This window comes from Puma concolor, chromosome B2 (assembly GCF_028749965.1).
Source record: "Puma concolor isolate L17-30 chromosome B2, mPumCon1.1.hap2, whole genome shotgun sequence".
NCBI classification, from domain to species: domain Eukaryota; kingdom Metazoa; phylum Chordata; class Mammalia; order Carnivora; family Felidae; genus Puma; species Puma concolor.
The window spans coordinates 100,179,550-100,201,829 of NC_141671.1; the positions used below are offsets into that span (position 1 = coordinate 100,179,550).

Genomic DNA, 22,280 nt, shown 5'->3' on the forward strand with positions numbered 1-22,280 from the left:
TTCACTCTTATGTGGATCTTGAGAAACTTAACAGAATCCCATGGGGGAGGGGAAGAAAAAAAAAAAAAAAGAGGTTAGAGTGGGAGAGAGCCAAAGCATAAGAGACTGTTAAAAACTGAGAACAGGGGCGCCTGGGTGGCGCAGTCGGTTAAGCGTCCGACTTCAGCCAGGTCACGATCTCGCGGTCCGTGAGTTCGAGCCCCGCGTCGGGCTCTGGGCTGATGGCCCAGAGCCTGGAGCCTGTTTCCGATTCTGTGTCTCCCTCTCTCTCTGCCCCTTCCCCGTTCATGCTCTGTCTCTCTCTGTCCCAAAAATAAATAAACGTTGAAAAAAAAAAATTTAAAAAAAAAAAAAAACTGAGAACAAACTGAGGGTTGATGGGGGGTGGGAGGGAGGGAAGGGTGGGTGATGGGTATTGAGGAGGGCACCTTTTGGGATGAGCACTGGGTGTTGTATGGAAACCAATTTGACAATAAATTTCATATATTGAAAAAAAAAAGAAAATGCATTTTTCTTCATGGATTTGGCCTCCTGTGCTATAGATAAAAAGCTAAGAAGCCCCCTATAGTTATCAAACATCCATATGCACTGACTCTTTGCTTCTCTCTCTCCTAAGAATATGACTGCTGCCCTTGTCAGTCAAATTCAGAATGTGAAAGAATTTTGATATTCTAGGAGCCTCTTATTTGGCCCCCAAACAGCATTAGCCTATGCTTGGAAGCAAATGACACAAGAGAACAGCTTGCAAATAATCGTGTTCTGACTCTGCCTTCCTCTTAAACAGAAACAAGTTGCTTACATTATGCAGGAATACAATGATGCCCTTCAGAGAGCTGAAAGATTGTCTGTTGCACGAGAAAACTTCCTTCTGGGAAAAAACAATCCTTCTAACTTAGTGACACAAGAAGACCTGACTATTTACACAAAGTGGATTGTATGTCACCTACACTCGCTCAGGACTGTTCACCACTACCTACGGGTATGTGAAACATAGTTATATGATAATATAGTGCCCTCCCATGATGGTCAGCATTGTTTTTTCACACCTGTCACCTACTTTTGGATTGTCACTGCTTCTGTGTTCTCCTTGCCCTACGAATGACAGGAAAATAGTCATTAGCTTTTTTCTTTGAAACCTTTGAAAATGTTTTTTTTGAAAACTTGCTCTAATGAAACCACTCCATTAATTTAGTTTTTTCAAACATGTGTCTGCTGTATTATTTCATATTCACTCTGCAAGTTCTTGTTCTCATCATCTTGTTCAGAATATATGATGTCCCATTTAGATCTGCTTTTTCATTCAGCAGTATCTAATAAGGGTCTAATACATGCCAGGTACATGTCCAGGGCCATGAAACAACAATATGGGCTTTGCTGAAAAAAGTAACTGGGTCCCAGGCTGGAAGGGAAATGAGCAAGTAAATATTCAACTGAAATACCATGTGGTAAGAAAGAATAGGATGGAATAGAAAAGAACAGAATAAGTATAATCACAGAGTAAATAGAGTCACCAATGAGAGGCTGTAACCCAGGCTAGAGGCATCAGAAAGGAGTGATGTGATCATATGTCTATTTTAGGAAGATTATTATTTTGCTACCTAAATCTTTTCCTACTCGTCTATGGCTCATCTCAGTGATACTACCATCCACTGAATTACCCAAACCAGAAAACTGGCCATCATCCTAACTTCAGTCCTTCCCTAGTTGGTCACTATGGTGTCTACCTGTGAGTCCTCTCTCCCCAGTCACATGACATAATAACACTGTGCTCATAAGTCTTTGTCCCCCCATTAAACTGTGAACTCTTTGAGGCTGGTCTATGTCTTATTCTTTTTTTTTTTTAATAATTTTTTTAACGTTTATTTATTTTTGAGACAGAGAGAGACAGAGCATGAATGGGGGAGGGTCAGAGAGAGAGGGAGACACAGAATCTGAAACAGGCTCCAGGCTCTGAGCCATCAGCACAGAGCCCGACGTGGGGCTCAAACTCACGGACCACGAGGTCATGACCTGAGCCAAAGTCAAGATGCTTAACCAACTGAGCCACCCAGGTGCCCCAAGTCCATGTCTTATTCTTGTTGGTATCCCTAATACCTCACACAGTGTCTTGTCCATAATGGATGCTTGATCAATGTAGACCCACTTAGAGGTTCAGGTTGCTTAGTGTTGGTGACCACAACAAGTCTCCCAGATCCAGATTTAGCACCCCATGTTTGAGCAGGTTACTAAGACCCACCTCTATCTCCTCCTCTATCAAAGCAAAGGGCTGCTCCTGAACCTAAGTCTGGAAGCTTCTGTGAGAATTGAGTTGACATGTGGCCTCTTGGTTGTGCCCTTCTATAGTCCCTCCAGTATTTGCCCATCTCCAAAGTGCTGAGTGTAGCTATTGATGAATTTCCTGAGGCTTGTCAGGAGAATGAAAATGTATGTGTTGATGACATCGACCCTAATATCCAGAGTTCTGGATCTCTAGACCCTGTGGATACCAGCATTTCAGGTAAGAAATCAGTCTTCTCTCTCCTTGGGTAATGTGGAGAAAGAAGATTGTGGTTTTGCACATGTGTTGTTTTATGGCATTGATCTTGCTTGACATTTTTCTATAAGCCAAGAAGTTATATCTTCTTAATAAACAAGTATTAATTTAATATTTTATGATGGAAAAAATAAGAAAAATACTTTTCTTAGACATTATTATCTCCCTCTTTATAACTGGCAAATAAAGAGAGAGGGAGAAAAACAATGAACTTGAAGTTGAGAGTACTAGGTTCCAGATATATTTCTGTGGTGGCCTCACCGTGGGCCTGTTTAGGTCATTTCATCTCTTTGGGCTTCAATTTATTCATCTCCAAAATACACCTTTCAGATTAAGTGATACCTAAGGTCTCTTTCAGTTTTACTGTTACATGTTTAAAAAATAATTTCCTTATCTGAATCAATTTAATGGTCCTCCTGCCCTTACCTTGTGTTATAGATAACTAAGAAACCTAATCAGGTTTCTACTCTGAGTGGCATATTTGCTTGGGATATGTACAGGGTGACACAGGAGCACCCAAAGTGGCAGCCATCTTAGTTGTAGGGAATCAAAGAAGGCGTCTCAGAGGAAGGCCGTCTGAACTGGGTCCTTAAAAATGAGCAGGAGTGAGCCAGGCAAAAGGAGATAAAAGCTCTCACTTTCTTCTAATTTGTTGGTTAATTTATAAATCATAATCTTTGTTTACCACAAAGGACTATAGTAGTTCTCCCACTAAGTCATTCTTCAAAGGGTCTGTTGGGTTTCTCCTACAGGCTGTGTGAAGGTGAGTGGTCCTTGCTACCTTCCCCAGAAAGCCAGCATCAAGGGTTTGTCAGATAGGCATGGCCCAGGATGGCCTGGCCTATAAATTGTGCCAGAGAAGCTTGGGCAAAGAGCAGAATGGGCCTCCCTGTGAACAGAGAAGCTCCTGCTTTCAGTTATCTCGCAGAACACTCCATTTTCCCTCCCTGATTAGTGTTTATTGGTCTTAGTGTTCTTGGTTTTGGTTGTTTTGTTTTGTTTTGTTTTGTTTTGTTTTGCTTTGTTTTAGGGCTGACAAGAACAGAAGCTGCTTTCTCCCTGCCCCAACACGTGACTGAAAGAGAAGGACTGAAACCCCAGCTGAGGCTCCTGCTCTCCCATTTTAATATCCCATATGACGTGGAAGAGCTAAGGGATGCTACTAAGGAAATGGAACTTTTTAATTTGGTACTTGATGGACTCTTTCTTAATACAAAGATAGGTGTTCGTGAAAGAAAACACTACTGTTTGCCACAAAGTTGGATATTTATCCTGCCTCAATTGTTTCTAGAGTGATAAAATTTAATTGTAATAGGTGAGATTTAGATAGCACTTGAACTTCCCCCTCTGTAAGAGTACTGGGTCTCTTGAATATACAACACAGAAGGATCACAGGATTTATTTTTCTGTAGAATTTAAAGAAAGAGTAGTTTATAGTCCATAGTAGATGGTATAAAAGTAGCCAAGACTTGGAAGATTTGCATAATGGAGTTGTCTAGTGTCTTGAGCCCTTCGATTCTCGGAATGTGTTGTAGTAGCTCTCCTATTGGCAAAAATTCTTTAAATTCAATAGAGTTTTATATTATGAGTAATTTTTTAAAGTCATGCAGTCTGCTGAACTGTAACACAGTGTTGCACTTCCTTTAAAAAAAAAAACTCGTATTAATAGAAACCATGTTAAAACTCATTTCAAAGGGAAAAAATAGAATTATGTATGGATAGCTTTAAATTTAGAATATAAAGTTTTCAGCCAAAGCATCAAAAATAAAGATACTACTTTAGGTCTGGGTGTGGAATTTTGCAAGTATATGTATTCACTAGGGAAAAATAGTAAATTGATTGATCCAAACAGGCAAAACTAAAATCTGAATGTGTTTGAATGCTCTTTGTGTAAGAAGGAGCCACTGTCCTCTCTGTCACCATTTGCCTTGACATTCAACTTTCACTTCCATGTGTGCTTGTTCCAGCATGATTTTACTAGGATTATTTCTATTAATATGTAACATGGTCTCTTTATGCTCCCTGAAACCGGTGGTATCACATGTCCTCTGGTTTCTTTGAAGGTGATGATGTTTCAGCTCTTGCCTTTCTTTGCAGCAGAGCCCTTCTAGGGAGTACCTTACCCTCATTATCAGCAAGCATTGTGATAAACAAAAACTGGAATTGGAATAAGACGGTGTTTTTAAAAGAGTCAAAATAAACAAAAATAAATGATAACACAGTAGCTATCATCAATGATAACAAACAAACAAACCAACCAACCCATAAGCTGCTGAGCAAACTTGTTCCAAAAGAACAGCTTGTTTCCTTTCCATAGCAATAGTTTCCACTTCTGATTATTTTGAACGTTTTTTTAAATTTTTTTTTTTTCTTCAACGTTTTTTTTTATTTATTTTCGGGACAGAGAGAGACAGAGCATGAACGGGGGAGGGGCAGAGAGAGAGGGAGACACAGAATCAGAAACAGGCTCCAGGCTCCGAGCTGTCAGCCCAGAGCCTGACGCGGGGCTCGAACTCACGGACCGCGAGATCGTGACCTGGCTGAAGTCGGACGCTTAACCGACTGCACCACCCAGGCGCCCCTTTAAATTTATTTTTGAGAGAGACCAAGTGTGAGCAGGGGAGGGGCAGAGAAAGAGGGAGACAGAATCTGAAGTAGGTTCCAGGCTCTGAGCTGTCAGCACAGAGCCAGATGCGGGGCCTTAAACTCGTGAACCACGAGATGATGACCTGAGCTGAAGTCAGATGCTTAACCGACTGAGCCACCCAGGCGCCCCCTCCACTTCTGATTTTCTTGTAACAGTGTTATGTGCAGTGCTTGTGCTCACAAGATAATCAATCACATTACAACAATTTTTTGTTCGTGTAGGAAGAGTTCTTATATTTGGGTACTGTTTATTCTGGTTCTCTAATTCCTTAGAGCAGAGTCAGCAAATGACAGCTGCAGGCCACCACCTGTTTTGTTTTGTTTTTTAATAAAGTTTTATTGGAATTCATCCATGCCCATTAGTTTACATATTACTATGACTGCTTTCATACCACAAATGCAGAGTTTAGTATTTGCAACAGAGATCATATATATGGTCTGCAAAGACTAAAATATTTACTATCTGACCCTTTAAGAAAAACTTTGCCTTCATCCTGTTTAGGTTTCCCAAAAATTTCAAAGCATCTTTATGGAGCAACAGAGAATGCAAACATTTCCAGACTATGATGCGAAGATAGCTACTATGGAGAATTTGGGTTTGGCAGGACCTGGTATGGCCTTGAAAAAGAAAGCTAACTGGATTTCCTTTATAAAGGTAAAGAGACCTGTAGTGATAGTCACCTGTCAGTGATGTCAGCATGGTCATAAAGTATCCTACAAGCAGGCCAAGCAACCTGGTAGCACCAGGTCTGTCAGGTCCCTATTTTCCCCTCGCCTCAGTGCCCTGAGCAAACTGTCCCGTAGGACCAACGGTAGGTACACCAATCTCCCCCAGCTCCTTCCTGCCTTGGGTCCATGTTGAAGTTAGCCATGTTGACCTGCCTTCTCTGAAAAGCCCCCATGATCCTGTACTCTCTATTGGGTCAGAACTCTCTTGTTGTTAGTGGTCTTGGCTACTTGGCTAGAACAAAGAATAACGTTCAAAGGTATAAGTGAGCTGTGTAAATCCAGCTTTTTAGTCAAAAACTATTTATTGAGTATATACTATGTGTGAGGCATGACCCTTGGTGCTGGAGATACACAATTTACAAACAATACAGAAGCAGATTAAACAAGATGATTTTGGGTAGTGGTAAGTATAGTGGATTCTCATTGTTTGGGGTTACTATGTTCTATAAAGTTGCCACAAACACTGAATTAACAAATACAGAACCATTGTTCATAGGGAAAATACAAGGTTTATTCGTCAACTGATCAATACATAACCTTGATTTATGTGTGTTTCTGTTTAAAGACTAATATATGTTTTTGATTCATTAACATTGAACTCGTGGCCAATAGCACTATAACTCATGCCTGAAAAAAACTTATCAAACATATGTATATCTTCTATAACATATATCACAGCCTTCCTGTACTTAGGAACACTTAGGAATACTTCAGCACTATACCTAGGGGCCATTTTAAGCAGTGACATCATCAGTAAAAAACATAAAAATGTAGAAACAAAAAGAACTTGTTTACAGTATGAGAACTGAAACAAGAAGGCAGAATGTCACCTTGTTTGACCTCATCTGGGAATGTGGGGTTGGATGACTCAAATTTTTCACCATCCTTTGCATGTCCATGAATAACCTGGATAGATCTGCTACTATTGGTTTGGGTTTTAAAAATAAATTTTAGTGAGTAGAAAATTTTCAAATACAAAATCCATGAATAATGAGGATCAACTAATTGTGAGAGAAAGAAAAGTCTTGTATGGTAAGATGGGCGGTGGGAAAGGAGAGAAATCTCCTGGGGCTTGAGCAAATAGGTGGTTGGTGTGGGAAAAGCCAGACTTTCTGTTTTAGATTGTTACATTTGCCGTCCAACTATAGATATCAAGGAGATAGTTGGATATAATAGACTGGAGCTTAGAGCTAGATATAAATTTGAGAGTTATGAGTATGTTGATGTATGTACAGCTATGGGTCTAGTTTTTGAAATATACCCTATTAATGCAGAAGGTAAATTTTTACTGTGGAGTATTTGTGGTCACACTTTTCTTGCCCCATAAATCAAGTGTGGTGCCCAACACTGATGGATTTAGGGTCCCTCCTGCTCGTGGATGGTTCTGTGTCTTCCCAGTTGAAGCTAGTAATGTATCTCATAGGCCAGGCACCAACAGGAATTGCTGCTGCCATCTCCCTCCATGGATCTGTGAACCCATGCAGACCCTTTCCAAGATGTCCCATGATCTTGGCAAACTTTCTAGCACCAAGATTAGATCCCATTTCAGAAGGCCCTTGAATCTCTTTGCTTGCAACTTTTTTTAGAACCATTCTGTTATGTTGTAACTTTGTATGAACATATTTGTCCGTTAGATTAAGCCAAAATGTGATCCTTGGCAAAAGAAGATGTTGACCAAACTAAAAGAACGGAAAAGAATTGATGCATTAATGCAACTCCAAGCAAAGTTTTTGAAGGTAAGAAAATAACCATGTTCCCTTGTAGATAAAATTCTTGCTAAAATCATTCTCAGAAAATTGAATTTTCTTTCCCTTTTAAAGAAATATTAGCCATGGATTTTCTATGAAAGCTTTATTTGGAACGTTCTAATCTAATTCCAAAAGTTTTATAGCCCTGTTAGTTTTCAGTAGAAAGTAACAATTGTCAAAAGAGCTGCATTTCAGTCCAGCTTCAGCACTAATGCTCTGTGTGACATTGGTCTAATCACAAAACGTCCTTGAGTTTGTTTCCTCATCTGTGAAACAGAAATACTGGATGAAGTTATCTTATTTTTATTGTGGTAAAAATCACACAGCATAAAATTTGTCATAGTAATCATGTTACGTGCACGTAGTTGTGTTCAGTATATTCACATTATCGTGAAACAGATCTCCAGAACTTTTTCACCTGGCAAACAGAAACTCTGTACCTATTAAACAACAATTCCCTATTTCCTCCTCCCCACAACCCCTAGCAACCACCATTCTATTTTCTGTTTCTAAATTTGACTACCTTTAGATACCTCTTATAAGTGGGACTCATATAGTATTTGTCTTTTTTGTAACTGGCTTATTCCACTTAGGGTAGTATCCTCAAGATTCATCCATGTGGTAGCATGTGGCCAGATTTCCTTTCCCTTTTGTTTTTCACAAACATTTTATCAGCTTTATTCACAATAGCCAAAATCTAGAAACAACCCAGATGTCTTTCAGAGGGTAAATGAACTAGTTGTGGTACATCTGTACCACAGAATAGCAGTCAGCTGTAAAAAAGAACAAACTAATGATATACCCAAGAACCTGGATGAATCTCCAGAGAACTAGGTGACTGAAAAAAAGTCAATCGCATAAAGATGGTATAAGTCCATTTCTACAATAATCTTTTTTTAAATTTTTTTTAAAGTTTTTTTTTTTAATGTTTATTTATTTTTGAGACAGAGAGAGACAGAGCATGAACAGGGGAGGGTCAGAGAGAGAGGGAGACACAGAATCCGAAGCAGGCTCCAGGCTCTGAGCACAGGCTCTGAGCCTCAGCACAAAGCCCGACGCTGGGCTCAACCCACAGACCGTGAGATCATGACCTGAGCTGAAGTTGGACGCTCAACCGACTGAGCCACCCAGGCGCCCCTCTACAATACTCTTGAAATGACAAAGTATAGAAATGGAGAATGGATTTGTGGATTGTAGGGGCTAAGGAGAGGCTGGTGAGGAAGGGAAAGAAGTGTGGTTATAAAAGAGCAACATAAGGGATCCTTGTGGTGATGCATTTGCTCTATAACTTGACTGTATCAAGGTCAATATCCAGGTTGTGATATACTATACTATGGTTTTGCAAGATGTTAACATTGGCGGAAATGGAATGAAGAGTACATGGGATCTCTTTACATTATTTCCCCCTCTTTTCTTCGATTGTAGTAAAATAGACATAAAATTTACTATTTTACCTAGTTTTGTTTGTCTCAAGTTTTTATTTAAATTCTAGTTAGTTAACATATAGTGTAATATTGGTTTCAGGAGTAGAATTTAGTGATTGATCATTTACATAGAATACCCAGTGCTCATCCCAACAAGTGCCCTCCTTAATGCCAAACACCCGTTTAGCCCATCCCCCCACCCAACACCCCTCCATCAACCCTAACCACCTCCCTTCCACCAACCTTACATTTGTTCTCCACTGTTAAGAGTCTCTTATGGTTTGCCTCCCTCTCTTTCTTTTTCTCTTCCCCTATGTTCATCTGTTTTGTTTCTTAAATTTCACATAGGAGTGAAATCATATGGTATTTGTCTTTCTCTGACTGATTTATTTTCCTTAGCACAAGAAACTCTAGCTCCAGCCACATCATTGCAAATGGCAAGATTTCATTCTCTTTGACGGCTGGGTAATATTCCATTATACACACACACACACACATACACACATTTTCTTCACACACACACACACACACACACACACATACATATATAGATACTTTATTCATTTTGAGAGAGAGACTTCATGATGAGCAAGGAACGGTCAGAGAGAGAGGGAGAGAGAGAATCCCAAGCAGGCCCTGCACAGTTAGCACAGAGCCTGATATGGGGCTTGATCCCACGAACTGTGAGACCATGACCTGAACTGAAACCAAGAGTTGGATACTTAGCCAGCTGAGCTACCCAGGTGCCCTGTTTTAACTATTTTTAAGTGTACAGTTTAGTGGCATTAAGTACATCCATAATGTTGGATAATCATCACCACTGTCCACCTCCAGGACTTTTCATCTAGCAAACTGAAACTGTAGACCCATTAAACAATAACTCCTCATTCTTCCCTCTCCCTATTCCCTGGAAACTACCATTCTAATTTCTGTCTCTATGCGTTTGACTACTCTAGGTACCATGTATTAGTGAAATAATACAGTATTTGTCTTTTTATGACTGACTTATTTTACCCATCCACATCCATCCATGTTGTAGGAGACATTAGAATTTCCTTCCTTTTTAAGGCTGAATAATATTCTCTTGTGTGTATCTACCATGTTTTTAAAAATCTATTTGTTGATGGACATCTGGGTTGCTTCCACCTCATGGCTATTATGAATCATGCTGCTATGAACATGGATGTGTAAATATCTTTCTGAGATCCTGTTTTCTATTCTTTTGGATATAAACCCAGTAGTGGAATTGATGAATCATAAGGTAATTCTGTTTTTAATTTTTATTTTCCATAGAAATATCAGCATTTTACAATACTACCAACAGTACACAAGAGTTCCAATTGCTCCACATCCACATCAGCACATGTTATTTTCTTCCTTCCTTCCTTCCTTCCTTCCTTCCTTCCTTCCTTCCTTCCTTCCTTCCTTCCTTGTTCTTTCTTCCTTCACCTCCTCCTCCCCTTCAATGCCCCATCTGTCTCCCCCTCCCCCTCCTTCTCCTCCTTCTCCTCCCTCTCCTCCCCAACTACCTTCTCTCCCCCTTCTTCTTCTCCTTCTTCCTGTCTTTCTTGATATTAGCCATCCTAATGGATGTGAGGTGATATCTCATTTTGGTTTTACTTTGTATTTCTCTGATGATTAGTGATTTTGAGAATCTTTTCATATGCTTATTGGCCATTTGTATATCATATTTGGGAAAATGTCTATTGAAGTCCTTTGCCTATTTTTAAATTGGGTTATTCTATTTGTTGTTGCTGAGTTGTAGGAGTTCTTCATATAGTCTGGATATTAAACTCTTATCAGATATGTAATTTGGAAATACATTCCCTCATTCCCTAGGTGACTTTCACTCTGTTAATTGTATCCTTTGATGCACAAAAGTTTAAAGTTTTATGTAGTCACATTTGTCTATGTTGCTTTTTTCTTGCCTGTGCTTTTGGTGTCATATCCAAGAAATCATTGCCAAATTCAATGTTATGAAGGTTTTTCCCTGTTTTTGTCTAAGAGTTTTATAGTTTTAGGTCTTATGTTTAGATTTTTAATCTATTTTGGGTTAATTTTTTTGTGTCTGGTATAAGATAAAGGTTTAACTTCATTGCTTTGCATGTGGATATCCAGTCCTAAAACAATTTGTTGAAGAGACTGTCCCTTCTCTGTTGAATGACATTGATATCTTTTGATCATCTGACCACATACTCGAGGGTTTATTTCTAGATTTTCTATTCTATTCTGTTGGTCTATACGTCCAATTTATTCCCGTACCACACCATTTTGATTACTGTAGCTTTGTAATATGGTCTGAAATCAGAAAGTGTGAGTCCTCCAGTTTTGTTCTTCTTTTTCAAAGTTATGTTGGTGATTTGGAGTCCCTTGAGATTTTGTATAAATTTTAAGATGAATTTTTCTACTTATGCAAAAAACGCCATTGGGATTTTGATTAGAGATTGGACTAAATGATATTTGAAGTTCCTTGTGATATTAAAATGATTGAAATTCCATAATATTTGTATCACTGCAGTAGGAGTTCAGCGTTGGGACTATTATTTGATTCTTTACTTCCGGAAAAGAAGGAACATTTATTCAGTACCTACTACATGCCAGGCGTTCTTGCAGCAATCTGGGGAGATACATCCTAGTGTTCTTGTTAGGACAGAACAAGAACAGGATTCCAGTAGATATGCAAGCCCAAGTCTGCATCCTTACAAAGCCTGGGCTTCCCTCACACTACCCAGCTTCTTCTTCCTCCATCTCCTGTCAGCTTCCTAATAGCAAACAGGGTTTGTACCCAAAATGATGGGTGTTCATCTTTTCACTGGTCCCACAACACCTCTAGGGGAGCAACCTGCTATTGTGTTTAGAGGGTTGTCACACAATTTTAAATGAGCTCCTATGTGTATTTGAATACTTACAATGTTACATGGATGGACATATGTAAGGCAATCATGATGTTTGAGTATGATTTTATTTTTTAACTGAATAAAGCCCCACTTGGGACTGCTTTCCTATTCATGTGTTCACGACCACATTCTTGCTGAAAAGAAGGGAATAACGCTTTTCCCAACCATTCATTTCCCCCTTGTACTCCTTGAGATTTCCAGCCCTGAGCGAGTGATGCAAGTGCTCCAAGACCACGCGGCGAAGACAGTCATGCTGGCTCCATCTCATCCAGCTTTCGTGGCTTCCCAGAGTTCGCATCAGTGCAACTATGACAGTATCTGGGAGGACATTTATAGCAACACCAACCTGTACCAGGTACAACAGGAAGAAATAACCAATGTGCCTTTCTGTTCTACGAACCACCTGTGTGTATGCCTTAGAAATTTACTTTGGTAGTTTTGCAGAGACCCTCCCCCTAAAAGCTTTACTACCCAGCCAGGCTTGTTTTTATTTCATACACACACACACACACACACACACACACACACACACACACACACATTTATACACACACACACACACACGTATAATTAGCATTTAATACACTTAAATGCTAATTAAAAACAGACATATAAAGAAGTGTAATACAAGATGTTGCTTCCGGGACCTATACTCAACCAATACATACAAATGCAAAGCTTCACACTTTAGTGCTTAACGGACGAAGCCACCCAGGGGCCCCCACTCCTTAGTGCTAAACACCAAATGAGTTGGACAGTTGTTAAATATTGTTTTAGAGGCAAAGTGGTGTGTTTTAGAGGCAAAGTGGTGCCCCCAGGGTTGGTTCTTTTGGGAGAAAGCCTCTGGAAAAAGGAGGAAATTGAGCCTGGACTTGACGGAATCGTGGGGCTCGGGGAAGTGGTGCTGGAGAGGGAATCACATTCGGGAGGGAAGCATGAACAACAATGCAGAGGAGATACTGTGCGTGGAGTGTTCAAGTCCAGTTTGGCTGCATGAAAGATTCATGTGGAAATACATATAGGGAAGAGAGGTGTTTTTAAGAGGGGGAGAGAGTAGGTTTTGAATGCCTCTAAATTTCCGACCAAGGAATTTGTACTTTTCCTGTAAGGGAAGTGATATATACGAAGCTGTATTTTGTAGGAAGGTTAATTTAGTAGCAGGTGTTAGTTGGATGGGAAGAGGGAGAGATTGGAGGCAGGGAAGCCAGCCAGATAGCTACTACATAAGATGGGCCTGGAGCTTGGCAACGAAAATCAGTTTCTACACAAAGCTATTGGATATTTGTCTTCACGGTGGTACTATATCACTTTTGAATAATCTGCTATTATTTCTCTGTTGCTCTAAGGGAAGAGTTTTGTTTCCTTTGCTTATTTAAGATGGGAAGACTCAATATGTTCATTGTCTGAGAGGAAAGAGCAGTGGAGAGGAAGGGATGGAAGATCTGAATTGTTAAATCTGAGAAAAGGACCCTGGGGAAAGAGGAGGGAATGGAATGAAGAAACCAGTCCAAGGAGTAATTTTGAGAAAGGGAGAATGGCATCACTTCCCTTGAGGTGAATGAGGTATATAGAATTGTCACGTGCCAAAAGATAAGGTGTGGTAGCTTGTAAATGGCTCTGGCTGTCTCCAGGAGAGAGAGAAGAGGGAGAGGATGTCTGCATTAGTGAGGTGGGAGGTGAAAGTGACAGGTGAGGAGGTATATCACTTCTGGGAACACCACAGGGCCACCAGTGAGAAAAGAATATAAGGATGACCATGTAGCTAGTGGGTTCAGTTGAAGTAAGAGGGCCTGAATTTGTCTTGGGCCCAATCTGCATAATAATCCTATTATTTTCACCCCTAAAGATTAATTGTAGAGTGACTAAAAATTATACATAAAGTCGAAGGTATGGAGAAGTTTAGTAGAATGCTAGAGAGAGCACTGTCATGGTCCATCATCTCAGACTGTGTATGGGAGAAAGCGAAACTTGAAATGAGTTACAGATTAGCTGGAAGCAAACCTGTAAGTGCATGTATGTACACACACACACACACACACACACACACACACACACACACACACACACCACAACTTCTATGCACTTTTCAATCTGTTTAGGTAAGGATCTAGAGAACCTAATAAAAAATGATTTGGTCACACAGATCAGGAACAGATACAGCATATCATGGCATGGATCTCCCTGGCCTCTGAATTCTCTGATAGGGCATGACTACCAACGGCACTCCTCAGCTAGCATCCTGCAAGAATTGAGAAAATAGCCACATTTTTCCTATTCCATTGCCATTTCATACTGAGGTATATGTCACCTTGCAGGAAGACCTTATACTAACAAGGGGACATTTAAAAACATCTGGCTCTTTTGTTTCTTGAACCAAGCTTGAAGGAAAGGAGGTAGGGAGTAGGAAAGAAGGGAGGGGGCGAAGGCAAAGTCAGCCCAGGTATCTCAGAATAAGACCCCTGCTCCTAGGATCCTGGACAGTCTACCTATTGATGCTGATATAATCCTCCATTACCTGAAATTCTGGTATTAATATTTGAGGGCCATTAGCACTAATATTCTTTTCTCCTTGACTGAGAGAATGGGGGCAGTTAAATTCCTGGGGGCCAGATGAGGGTGAAAGGAGGTGAATATGAGTAAGGGAGTGGTGAGAGGCAAAGGAAGAGGGAGTCAGAGGCAAAGAGCTTCATGTTTGAATTCATGGAGAATGGTCCAGGGTCTGGCTGGACCAGCAGGCCAGAGTTGTAACAATGCCTATGGCTATTTAGGGGACAAAGGAACTTACCAGGGAAAAGCAGAAGGTGCATGGTGACAGCAGGAGATGCTGGCTCAAGTAAATGTTGAAAGGCAGAAAACACTAAGAGGTGCCCAGCCACCCAGTGGAGAGAACTAACACTTCTGCCATTCTCTGTTACTGCTTTCCTCCATTTGCAGATGAGGGAGAAAGTCAAGCAGGGTATGATGAAATGCAGTCTGCTTTCACCAAAATCTGTTGTGAATGCAATTGCCTAGTGTTAAATAGGAGGGAAAAAAAAGAAAAGAAAGAAAACCACTTCCTCTGGCTATTGACTGACTTGTAAATGTTGTTCTTGGAATTAGCCAAAGGGAGAAAAATGTGAGCACCTCTTTTCAAGTTGATATACACCCTAAAGAGACTTAGAATACCTGTAGATTTTAGAGGTGGATCCTGAGGGGAGCCATATAACACACATGGATTAACCTGCATGTTAGTGTCATGCAAGTTTCTCATTCATTCATTCATTCATTCATTCAATGATTATTACATGGATGCTGCCTTTGTGCCAGGAATTGTGCTGCTCAGGGAATGAAACATGCAATACACAAGTGAACAAAAAAGTAAATCTACGTCTCTAACTTGTGGGTTCCATGAAGAAAACCACAGGAAAAGGGGGCAGTAGGGTAGAAAGGAGCACTCTCGGAATGATCAACCAAGCTCTTTCACAGTTGGGGACATCTGAGCTGAAATCTGATGAATGAGAAGGAGTCAGCCATACTGGAGAAGAGTTTTCCAAGTAGAGAATGGAAAATAGCACAGTGTCTGAGAAAGGAAATTCTGAGGCAACAATCAACAGTTTTCTACTTTTCCTTCACAGTTTCCTGTGGGTGTTATTTTGTGACCTCCTTGGGTATATCTGCTCTGGTCAAGAGTCACTTTATACAGTATCAGGGGACCAATAGTAGTGTGATGCCATTCTGAATGTTGAATACTAGTCGGATGAGATTAGAATTAAGTGGAAGGTGGCAGCTGGGAAGAGTCATAGGAATGTGGGTATGAATTTTAAAGCTCTGTTACTATTTTGCAAGCATGTAGCAGTCAAGTATGAATTTTAACATCTATATGCTGGTCAGCATTCTGATTCTGAAGTTGGCAAGTGATAATAGCCCATGAAAAATGACTTTCTTAAGCGTCTTCTGCATGAAGGAAAGCAAACCTGGTAGGACTGTCCATTTTAACAGCTCCGAAGGAATATAAGCACTAATTATGTATAGCACAACTTCAGAACAAGTTCTGATCAATTTTCTGTGAACACTATTCACCAGCAGCCTTTCCTTAGGGATTTTTTTTAAAGAAAATAAATGTTTTATTTTAGAGTAGTTTTAGATTTACATAAAAGTTAAAAAGATAGTGTAAAGAGTTCCCAGGAATCCCTGTCCAGTTTCTCCTATTATTTAAAAAAAATTTTTTTTTAATGTTTATTTGTTTTTGAGAGAGAGAGTGAGCCAGAGTGCAAGCTGGGGAGGGACAGAGAGAGAGGGAGACACAGAATCCAAAGCAGGCTCCAGGCTCTGAGCTGTCAGCACAGAACCCGATGTGGGGCTCAAACCCACGAGCTGTGAGATCATGACCTGAGCCGAAGTCGGACATTCAACTGACTGAGCCACCCAGGTGCCCCTGGTTTCTCCTATTATTAACATTGATCTTATGTTACTTTGTCACACCTAAGGAACCAGCATTGGTACATTACTGACATCTAAACTAGACTATATTTGGAATTCACTAGTTTTTCCATGAATGTCTTCTTTGTGCTCCAGGGTACCACATTATCTTTAAGTGTCCTGTTTGCCAGTCTCCACAGGTCTGTGTCCATTTCTCGGTCTTTCCTTGTTTACCATGACCTTGACAGTCTTTAGGAGTACTGGCCAGGCAACCTGTAGAATGTTCCCTAATTTGAATTTGTCTGATGTTTTTCTCATGGTTATACTGGGGTTATAAGTTTGGAGGATGAGCACCTCAGAGGTGAAGTGCCTTTCTCATCACATCATATCTGAAGCAGATGCTATCAACCTGATTTATCACTGGGGATGTTACTCTTGATCATGTGGTTAGGCTAACAATGTTTGCCAGGTTTTTCCACTGTAAAGTTACCATTTTTCTCCTTAAGAAGATGTTAGAAATTAATTTTAAATACAGAAATAATAAATAAATGTCTCCTCCTAGTAAAAAGTGGAAACATCACTGAAAAGTTAATGCTTTAACTTTAGCTAACGGCAACTCTAATACTGGGTCCCCATTCTACTTCCTCAGAGGTTAACATGGTTATTGGCTTCAAGCCTTTTTAATGCATTTTCATTTAAACGCATGTTCTCGTTAAAATATATACATATAGCATAATTTTGTGTTTTATTTTTGTATATAAATAATCTATCATTGGGGGGCCTGGGTGACTCAGTAGGTTAAGTGTCCCAACTCATGATTTCTGCTCAGGTCATGATCTCAAGGTTTGTGAAATCGAGCCCTGTGTCCAGCTCTGTGCTGACAGCATGGAGCCTGCTTAGGATTCTCTCTCTCTCTCCCTCTCTCTCTCTCTCTCTCTGCCCCTCCCTCACTTGCTCTCTCTCTTTCAAAATAGATAGAAATAAACTTTAAAAAATTATTTACATGATCTGTCATACGCCATGGATCTTTGTGCAACTTGCTCTTTTTTGCCCAATAATATCTCTTAGAGATCTGTCTCTGTTGTTCTTTTTAATGGCTGCACTATATTTTATTATATACCACAGATCACACAGACACCTCCCTGTGGATAAGTGTTGCCATTTTTTATTCCATTAGAAACCATTCCTACTGAATTTTCTTGTACATGCCTCCTTGTGCACGTGTGTGTTTCTTTAGAGTAGATATTTAGAAGTGGATTTCCTGGGTTACAGAATGTGCACATTCAAAGTTTCCTGCTAAAGTGGTATATCGTTTTTCTCCCAAACAGTAACTTATGAGAGAACCTGCTTTCCCACGTCCATTTTAACACAGAATGTGTTTGTCTGAACATTGATAATATTTGTAATGTTTCTATCACAGTTTGAATTGGCCTTTTATTTACTATCAGCATGGAAGGCTGGCCACTCTTTTCTTTATACACAATTCTATTTCCAAATTCACTTAAAGATCCGGGTTTGGGGGATAAAGAAAAAAATACCAAATCTTCTTATAATTGTTAATTGAAGATAATTTATAACTAGAAAGAGGTAATTCTGGTCCAAATGGACTGCATTTTTTGATAGCCTTCTGAAAAAACTTAAAAATAATTTAACTGTAGTCCTAACCAGGAGAAAGAATAGACCAGGCAGCCCTGTGTGGATCTTCCCGAACCTCCCAAACTTGTATCATATCAAGTTACTTGTATCCAGTGCTTTTCCCCAAGAAAATCCCTGTTTACTCAAATGGTTATTTATGTACAGACATTCAATACTACTATTGACCATCATATATCTTTTTTTTTTTTTAATTTGCATCTAAGTTAGTTAGCATATAGGGCAATAATGATTTCAGGAGTACAATCCAGTGATTCATCCCTCACATATAACACCCAGAGCTCATCATAAGTGTCCTCCTTAATGCCCATTGCCCATTTAGCTATCCACCCACCCACAATCCCTCCAGCAACCCTTAGTTTGTTCTCTATATCTAAGAGTCCCTTAGACCATCATATTTCTAAAGGTATGGTTTAAATGGTCACTGTTCTTTAACTTTATGGAATGCTGAAGGGGCAGAAAACACTAGATCAACTTTGCCTCTTCTTTTGCTTCCTTTAAAAAAAATTTTTTTTAATGTTTATTTATTTTGAAGAGACAGAGACAGAGCATGATCAGGGGAGGGACAGAGAGAGAGGGAGACAAAATATCTGAAGCAGGCCCCAGGCTCTGAGCTGTAAGCACAGAGCCCGATGTGGGACTCAAACCCACAAGCCACGAGATCCTGACCTGAGCCAAAGTCGGACGCTCAACTGACTGAACCACCCAGGTGCCCCCAACCTCTACTTTTGCTTCTTCTTACTGGCCATACGGAGGAGAGGAGAAGAGACAGCTGTTTTCCCCTGTGTTACTGCTCCCCTCCATTGCCAGAGATATTATGAGTACATGGTGTGCCCTCGCAAAAGTGTTATTATATACAGTAGCTCCAGTGTGCAAGAAGTTCAGGGACACATAAAACACTTCTTTTCTGGTTTCCCTCATCAATTCAATAAGGCATTTTAAAAACAAACATTTCCTGTTGACACTAATTACATGTATTTATCATAAAAAATTTGGGAAATATAGAAAAGTTCAAGGAAGAAAATAAAAACCAGCCATTATTTTACCACCCAAATATAACAATAGTATTGTTAACATTTGGTATACATTTATCCCTCTAGTCTTTTTATTCTGTAGGTATACACAAGGAAGCTGCAGGGACATTTAGGAGGTGGGAAATACATAATAGACATATTTTCCTTCTAATTCTTTCCCCCTCCACTCCCACTCCATTGCCCCTGCCAATTTCCCAGAATAAAATGAGATTTGCAATCAGTAGAAGTCTCAGAACTGTCCAAATACACGAACTCAGCTATGCTGGCAAAGACCCAGCCACCAGGGAGAGTAAATGTCAAAGGGTTTACCTGCCTCGGAAGAAAGTACAAACGCAGGTGGTGTTGACATTCTGTTTTCCGGTCAGCCCTGCTGCTTACCTGCTCAGTGTCCAGCCTTCTTAGGGAGATACACTCATGCACCTTTGGTATTTCCTAAGCAGTTTACTTCTGTGGCTGTGGTTGCTCTGTTTTTCCGGTGGGTGCTGGGCTCTCTCCCGTTACTCACCCTACCCTGTTGTGCCCCCTTCCTCTCTTCCTGGCAGTCTGCTGGGTATTTTTGTGGCTTGTTCAGTCATTCCTTCAAAGTGTCTTTCACTGTAACTCGATGTCACTTTCTGTTCCTTCCTATGTAATTCTGGGTAATTTTAGAAGCAGCTGAAAAAGTCACAGTCCCATCAGAGAAAGGCTGTGGTTCTGAGCCTGCCCTCTGGACCTACGCCCAGCAATGCTGAACTGCAACATAAGAGCACCATAAGGCTGGGGGGCAAAAGTCTTCAGTAGAGCCCCTCTTACCCAAAATTCTGGGCCAAATAGAAACTGTCAAAGTTCAGCTTTCCTCATAGAGTACACTCTTCCCTACAGATTTTCTTAAAATAACAGATTCTCTTAATTTGGGGTAATGATCTTGTGTTTCTGTATTCAGGAACGCGAGTACACCATGTCGCCTCCTAAAGCCTTTTCCATTCCCAGGGTTGTGGGATGTTTACACAGAAATACACTGATGTGCATACTTACCCAAAACAGGCAGGAGTTAACTATCCACAGGCAGAATGGGAAGCTACTTAACGATACTCAATTAGACCATTTTCTTTCTCACCAGCTCTTCCTAGTATCCCTGCTCCAAATTTTCTCCTCCACTGCCCGTCATAAAGACCAATTGTGTATCTTTAGAATATTAAGTACTGTATTAGTTAAAATTATATTTGGCTGTTGGTCATAGTTAAACACAAAATAAGAGAGGGTGAAAGGAGATGGGAATTTCTTTCTCTCCCTCATATTAACATCCAGGGGTAGGAAGTACAGAGACAGTGTGATGATTGCTCCCATGGAGTTCTTAGGGACCCATGCTCCTTCTGTCCTGGAGTTCCAACAAACGTGGCCTCCATATCCAAGATCAACACCTGGTCTGAGATGGAGCTCCAGCTGTCACATTCATATATAAGTGGCAGGATGGACACTGGGGGTGAGGAAGCTGCCACTTCAAGGAAATTCCCAGAAGCTGCCACCTGACATTTTCACTCTCATTCCATTGGCCAGAACTTAGTCACATAGCCACACCTAGCTACAAAAGAGGCTTGGAAACGTCATCTCCATCTGGGTGGCTATGTGTCAAGATAAATATTCAATTACTATAGAAAAAGAGGAAAGCGGATATGGGGGAACAACCAGCAGTCTCTGAAATAGGGCCTTATTGGAATTCCAAGAACTATTAGAATATAAGTAACCCAAAGAGTGGGGTTCCAAATTAACTCATTGCCACTCAGAATTTTTGTGGGTATCAGCACCGCTACGAAAAAAGAGTGTCTTATGAGAATGGCATTTATGCCCAGGGGCAGGCAGAAAGGACAGCTAAGAAAGGGGCTGCTCAGAGGGCCAAGGACAGGATCATTCATCAATACCACCTTCTTCACAATTTTTCCTAGGGCCCTTTGTGTGTGATCTCATCCTGCTTGACATCAGGAAAAATGCCTGTGGATTTTTTAAGTATAAACCACGAGTTCTGTGATAGATCTACAGGGCTAACTGACTATTGCAATCCATGGCCAGCATGTAATTGAGCACCTATGAGGTGCTAGTCACTAAGTGTTAATTCTCACAGCAGCTTATTTTGTATCATTATGCCATTTTACAAGTGTGAAAACAGGATCAAGACTTTAAACAATTAAATCATATAGGTCAAAAGTAGAAAGAGGTGTTTAACCCACTGATCTCTCTCAGCCTGGAACAAGACTAGATTAGAGACGTTCATGGTTTCAAGCATCTACAAATGTGTGTATCAACTTTTCATAAGTGAATCATGTAAAAGGTGTGTGTGGGGTGGCAATTTTTAAAAGCTGTGAAGAGTTTTATAAAACAGAGACTAAATAATAATAAAAACGGTGCCTTCCAATTTATTTTGGAAATCCACATTTTCATATGTCATGTTGCAATGGACCAAGATGCTCTTCTGTTTGCTCATCTAAATATGCCTTGGATCATAGGATTTAATTTTGTGGTGACCCAGCTCTGATTTTTGTTAATAATATTGCAAATGTTGATGTCATTCAACTGATACTACTTTTTTGATAGAATGAAAATATGAAGGAAGATGACCTTGCGATGGAACAAAATGCAAATGACCCAGCACAAATAAGTCTCTGCCAACATGCTGATAAGCCTGTCAAGCAGAAAAAAGAGAAAGGGTAAAATTAAATCATTTTACTAGGGACTCAAGGAAATGGATTAAACACTGTGGAGGAAATTGAGTGACTGAATAATAAGTAGGTTACATGTTAACTCAAAAATATTTAAAGCTGAAATAAAAGCAAGACTGTTAAAACAGGTCAGACAACTAAATTAATGTTTCACCCTAGGTAGGACTGGGTTTTTAACAAGAGTAATTGCTAAGAGAAATTTCTTTTTATATTTATACATAGTAATTATTTTTCTTCTAGTTCATTTTTAAAGAGTAGCTACTGTGAAACTCCCTTAAGTTAAATAAAGTGACTTCAATTTGGTGTAGATGAATTTTCCGAACCACTTTGAGGTGGAAAGCATTTATTCTGTTTTTCCCGCCTGCTAAAGATACAGCTATGCAATGGCCCTACAACTGCTCGGCTTGGACGATGGGACTGGGCCCAGCGATAGGGATCCTGTCCTGACGAGGGGGACCCACTTGTCCTTTCTATATCTGCGCCACCTGCGAATCAGGGAGCTGCAGGTATGTGGATGGCATGGCA

At 40.2% G+C, this 22,280-nt stretch overlaps 1 protein-coding gene and 1 long non-coding RNA gene across 2 annotated transcripts in view; one reads left to right on the forward strand and one right to left on the reverse strand.

The window, feature by feature from the left end:
* LOC112862683 (uncharacterized) overlaps positions 1–22,280 on the forward strand; it is a 187,853-nt gene that overhangs the window by 40,817 nt on the left and 124,756 nt on the right. Inside the window, exons 6-13 of the mRNA XM_086707547.1 lie at positions 785–979; positions 2,344–2,497; positions 3,564–3,721; positions 5,682–5,834; positions 7,543–7,644; positions 12,171–12,332; positions 21,631–21,743; positions 22,126–22,261. Coding sequence (XP_086563673.1) covers positions 785–979; positions 2,344–2,497; positions 3,564–3,721; positions 5,682–5,834; positions 7,543–7,644; positions 12,171–12,332; positions 21,631–21,743; positions 22,126–22,261 — 1,173 coding nt within the window. The remainder of the gene's footprint in view (positions 1–784; positions 980–2,343; positions 2,498–3,563; positions 3,722–5,681; positions 5,835–7,542; positions 7,645–12,170; positions 12,333–21,630; positions 21,744–22,125; positions 22,262–22,280) is intronic.
* Positions 12,013–19,841, reverse strand: LOC147581139 (uncharacterized). Its single transcript, XR_015251462.1, has 2 exons — positions 19,441–19,841; positions 12,013–12,323 (listed from the first exon to the last, which is right to left on the reverse strand). It is a non-coding gene; the product is annotated as an uncharacterized LOC147581139 (long non-coding RNA).